The sequence below is a fragment of the Aptenodytes forsteri genome, unplaced genomic scaffold (assembly GCF_000699145.1).
Source record: "Aptenodytes forsteri isolate BGI_AS27 unplaced genomic scaffold, ASM69914v1 Scaffold299, whole genome shotgun sequence".
Taxonomy (NCBI): Eukaryota; Metazoa; Chordata; class Aves; order Sphenisciformes; family Spheniscidae; genus Aptenodytes; species Aptenodytes forsteri.
In genome coordinates, this window is record NW_008794154.1 from 1,895,557 (window position 1) to 1,900,980 (window position 5,424).

The following is a 5,424-nucleotide window of genomic DNA, read 5'->3' on the forward strand; positions in this document are numbered from 1 at the left end:
TTAAAAAAAAAAAAAAACACACCTCCAAACCCAAGGTCTGTAGCAAAGTTAAAAGCAATCAAAATTTAGGAGTCAGGAAGATTCAAATAAGTAAACCTTAAGGGGACTTGAAACATGCATCAGCTTTGAGGGACTGCCAGTCTTCTATATCCCAACAGATAGAGTGGGCGACTTCCAGGAAAGCAAGCACTGCAAACCCTAACAGGGAAAGGACTACTGCACAGAGGCACCCAGGCACTGCTAACGGGCCAGATACTTAGAAGAGGACTTAAATATCAAAGCTATGTTTAAAGTAGCAACCTCAGTGATCACATCTGACTCGAACTCAGCTGGCCTAGCAGGCTCCACTCAGAGAAACAGCTCCTGCTTGTAACATTTATGGCTCAATTCCACTTGTTGTCTTCGGCTACCAACTGAAGCACCCAGCTGCAGGCAAAGAAAAGCAAAATGAGATAGCAAGTGCCATGTCAGGCAGGCACCAGGGAGACTCCGTGCAACACCACCACGCAAAGACACACAGTTTTTGCTCCAACAGCAGCTCTCTTAGAAAAAGCAATCTGTCCACAAGGCTTCTCCCACTGCAACGGGCTTCTCAGACCTCACTTTTTTATTTAAACACATTAAGCAACTGGTTTCCTGTAGCAGTTTCAGTGTTTGACTAATTAATAGCTATTAACAGCGGGCACTAGAAGATTACTGCTCAAGTAAACTTCCAACACTAGCAAGAGGTGGTGGCAAACAGCAAGATGCATCACACAAATCCTTACACCGAGCATGCATTAAGGGCAAAAACCAACCATGTTGAGATCAGGCCTGCAAACCGTAAATCCCTCAGTGTGGTTCCCTTACACTACTGTCTGTCAAGACACAAAGCCCAGCAGACTGCTGTGTGTCAACAGCTACACGTCATTGTCTTGAATTACACACCTACCCCATGGGGCTGTGCAGTAAATGCAAGCCAGCTTAGCACTTCTTCTCTAAGGGTAAGTGTCCTCAGATTACCTTTACGCTCACGGCACAGCAGAAGCAGGTCCACGTGCGGCACAGGCTCTCTTATGCTCACGCCAGGATAGCAAAGCTTTTGCACCTGTCCTGACTAAAGCTAATACCTCAGTAACTCAAGAGGCATCATTAGTCAACTACAAACCTTAAAGGAGGGACTGCCATCCCACGTAACAATCCGCTATGGTACGTGTAGATTGCCAAGTCTGACATAAAACAGTCTAAAAGAAGGAATACACGTTAGTCTGCTGTCCAGCCTCCACGGAACCGCACAAGCGGATCTCATCCTGGAGTGAACAGTGGCAGGACTTGCATAAAGACTGTACAACTGCAGCTGATCTTCCTAGGCCTCCCTACTACCTTTTATTATGTGGACATGCGCTTGAAGAAACAGTGATACCAAACTGTCACAAGAAAAAATAATTTTCAGTCTACGGCCATCTGATTACTTCTGTGAGCACCCTTTTATGTTGGCATGTTTGCCGTTTGATATCTAAAGTATTTCATAAAATAAGTCATGTATCAATTTTTTCCCCTCTTTCAAGAAATGCAATTTTTTTTTTTTTTTTTTTTAGGACTGTATTTTGACCTGGATTCTTTCATCTGGAGTCTCCAAGTAAAGTCATTCCAGTTCCCTTGTAGTGTACTGCTCTTTTCACTTCAGATGTTATCAGTGCAAACACAAAACAAGGCAGGACTGCCTAGGCACAAAGACGATCCACAGCATCTCAACAACTGGCTTGCTGTGGGACATGAAGCAAGTCATAGCCATCAAGCTGTAACACGGCAAGGCAATAGAATGACAAACATGACTAGATGTACCTTTGAGCCATTTGCTGGTCCCTAAAGGGCACATGCAAGCTCAGACTTTCCAATGTAAATCAAAAAACAAATCTGGAATGGGCCCTAAACAGGGAGTGAAGTGGGAGTCCACCTGTGGGAGGTGACACTCATACCAGAGAACTCAAGCAAACAAAATTTCTTCAAGACTTCAAGAAATTTTTATTGGGGATGGGGGGGGATAGGGACACAAAAGAACGAGGTAACAGTGCTACAGGAAGAAGAACCACAATAAAGTTACCTTTAACTCAGCAGCTATAGGAATCTTTTCTTCCAAAAACAGCTCCCCAAGTTGATCATCCGAGTTAGCAACACATTCGATCAACTCCTGACGTCTCTCTGCAGCCTCAGCTCTAAACTCAGCTGGAATTTCATCATACCGAAGAGTCTGGCTACACATACATAAACAACACAACCACTCTAAAGGAATACCACATGAATCAACCTTTCAATCACTAATCATTGTGATGACCAGCCTGACCAAGAAAAATTCACTGTTGACATGGATATTGAAAAAAAAATCACATGAGAATATCGACATGTTATCTTTGATGCTTTAGCAGGAGGTTTCTTCCCACTCATGGTAGGAGTTTGCAAGGATGCAGGATAACCTGTTCAACAACCTCACCCACATCTTATCTTCATCCCAGTAAGCTCGCACCAAACATACACTCAGTTCCCGTTATGAAGCAAGTCTCCTATTTCTCAGGGTGGCAAGTGTGGCTACCACCCCTTCACACTACTGCAGTTAGCAAACAATTCCTGCTGCAGCTACCCATCACTAAACCTGACCCTGCAGAATCATTTTGCTCTAACGTGGAGAGCTGAAGGGTGATACCTCAGCACTAGCACAAGCCACATCCCTAACTTTCCAAATAGCAGCCTTTTTCATCTCTGAAGAGAAACTATAGGTAGTTCCTCATACAAGGACTAGCTACAGCTAAGAAATGTGCAAGTTTCAAAACTTACCCAAGTGCACCATCAAAATATATAGCTTTTTCTTCAATAAGATCTATAACTCCTTTAAAGTTTCCCTCCAGCCCAATTGGAATCTGAACAAAAGCTGCATTGTGTTTTAACTTAGATCTGAAAAAGTAAGCAAATATAAATTAGTTCAAGAAAAAAGTCATTTCTATATATACGTGCTCCAGATGGTCTTTGAACAACATCCCACTCCTACAAAATCCCTATCTTTTGTTCTTTGGACAGTGCCAAAAATCTACCAATACTGATGAAAAACGCCTAGTTGCATTTTAACCTGAGTGACTGCCACCCTCTATATCCCAACAGATAGAGCGAGCAACTGTGATGGAAAAGAAGGCAGTGCAAACTGGTTTCAGATTAATTACTTGATTACGCGAGTTGCTTCTCCCTCGATGCATATTAACGCATGTATCTCACAGATCAAATTAGGCACAGAAAGACTGCAGGTAAGGAGCAAGCAGGAGTTCTGGTATCCGAACTAGAAACTGTCCAACCCTATGTCACCTCCCTGCTGTAAGCTACAGCACGTTTGCTACCAGGATCTAGGAAAAAATAAAAGGCTGTTTTCAAAGTGGCTCCAAATATAGTTCCATCAACAAAATAAACATCAAAAACCCAACTCTCGGTCACTGCAAGCCTGGGCTGACACTAACATTTGTTTTTCTTGAGAAAATGGAGACTTGTTATAGGTCAGATTAAGATTTAACCTCACGTCAGGTATTATCCTCCAAACTGCAACTACAGACCCCACAAGAGAACCCTTTTCAATATTCTTAGTATTAACCTGCTATGTGAATAGTTCAGAATTATTTTACAAATAATTTTAAAGGATAAATACCTCAATTGTTGTACTGCTCTGGCTGGGCTAGAGCCCAGTCTGTCCAGTTTATTGATGAATGTTAAAAATGGCACACTGTAGCGTTTCATTTGCCTGTTCACAGTTATTGTCTGGCACTGAACTCCTCCAACGGCACAGAGAACCAGAATAGCTCCATCAAGGACTCTCAAAGATCTTTCCACTTCAATTGTGAAGTCCACATGTCCTGAATAACACAAAACCCCTGTTATTCATAGATGATAAAAGTTAAAGAGAAATTGTTTTCTCATACGTGCAGAAAAGAGCAACAGCCAACAGAATCAGTCTCCAGCTATACAGAGTCACATTAGCTCAACCTGAGTGACTAATGAACACAAAGATGGCACCGTGCTCTTTGTACACATGAAGGAACAGCAACCTTAACGTGTTCAGAACTGTCGTCACCTGGTGTGTCTATGATGTTGATGTTGGTGTCTTTCCACATGGTGTATGTTGCTGCAGACTGAATTGTGATTCCACGCTGTCGCTCTAGCTCCATTGAATCCATGACAGCTCCAACTCCATCCTTACCTTTCACCTTAGGAAAAGACAAAAAAAAAAAAAGAAGAAAAAGAAAAAATTTAGTCCAAGGGAGTTTACTAAGAATTTTGCATGTGCAGGAGTGATGCTTTATATACTGAACATCATCTTTCATGCAGTGAAGAAAAGCAGACATGGCAGAATTGCTTATAATTCTTGAACTGCAAACAAGTTTGATTTTTTTGGCAGCTTCATCTGCAACTTTAATGTATTTTTGCCTTCCTGATGATCATTCCTGAAAAAGGTTACCAGAAATCTGTGGGAAATTATGCTTCACTGTGAATTTAACAAGATAACTTATCTGAAGCTACAAATAACATCCCTGTGTCCTCCGTTTCTCCCAGTCATCTTTGACTACATCAAAAGAAACATGTATTTTCTACTGTATATTTACCACAGAGATGGTAAGGGAGAAGCAGCTCTTGAAATAAGATTTGAAATGTTCTGAAAGAGGGAGAAGACTGCTGTAAAGGAGGGATTACTTTCCATCCCCTTGCCCTTCACTTATTTTTAAAGGGGCGTCAGAGAAACCAGGAGGTTTTTTGGACTCCTTCTTCAGCTTGGCCTGAAGAGGTCCACTGGGCCCACCAGGCGTAGCTCCCTCACCCCACGCGCTACACCGTGCGGACGAACAAGTCTCAGCAACGTCGCAGTGGCACCTAGCACGCTCAGCCCACGAAGAGCAGCTCTGCTCTGGAGTCCTCTGAAAACTGACCTCGTGCATTTGTGCTATTCTGCCCGTATAGAAGAGGATTCGCTCCGTTAACGTCGTCTTCCCCGAGTCGATGTGGGCCGAGATCCCAATGTTGCGGATCCTCTCATTGGGAAGGATTCCTGAAGAACAGTGCCTGCAGGAGTTCAGGAGAAACTGAAAGGCAAGAGAAGGTCGCTGTTTTAGCTAGGAGCAGATCAAACGCAGCTCACTGTGCTGACAAATAAACTTCCAGCCAGAAGCTTTTCTACGGCTTCCAGGCAACCTATACCAAATTGGTCACTTAAAGCAAAACGGCCTTTCCAGGCTCCCACAGGGTCGCCCCAAAGCTCTGCACCACACTCAAGAAACCAGGCAGCCCCTCCACCCTAAGGCCCACGTTTCAATCCCGCCGTACGTTCCCGGCCTTCCCTGTTTTTCCTCCCGTTCATTTGACCGAGCCGCTGCACGTTTTCCTGCAGCTGATGCGGTGCTTTCGGACAGGTCTGTC

General features: G+C 43.5%; 1 protein-coding gene across 1 annotated transcript in view; it reads right to left on the reverse strand.

Annotated features, from left to right (window-relative positions):
• GFM1 (G elongation factor mitochondrial 1) overlaps positions 1-5,087 on the reverse strand; it is a 23,770-nt gene extending 18,683 nt beyond the window's left edge. The window contains exons 1-5 of the mRNA XM_019472118.1: positions 4,938-5,087; positions 4,088-4,220; positions 3,665-3,869; positions 2,812-2,928; positions 2,084-2,234 (exon numbers count right to left, since the gene is read on the reverse strand). Of these exons, the coding sequence (XP_019327663.1) occupies positions 2,084-2,234; positions 2,812-2,928; positions 3,665-3,869; positions 4,088-4,220; positions 4,938-4,946 (615 nt within the window). The 5' untranslated portion in view covers positions 4,947-5,087. The remainder of the gene's footprint in view (positions 1-2,083; positions 2,235-2,811; positions 2,929-3,664; positions 3,870-4,087; positions 4,221-4,937) is intronic.
• Between the last annotated feature and the right edge of the window lie 337 nt (positions 5,088-5,424).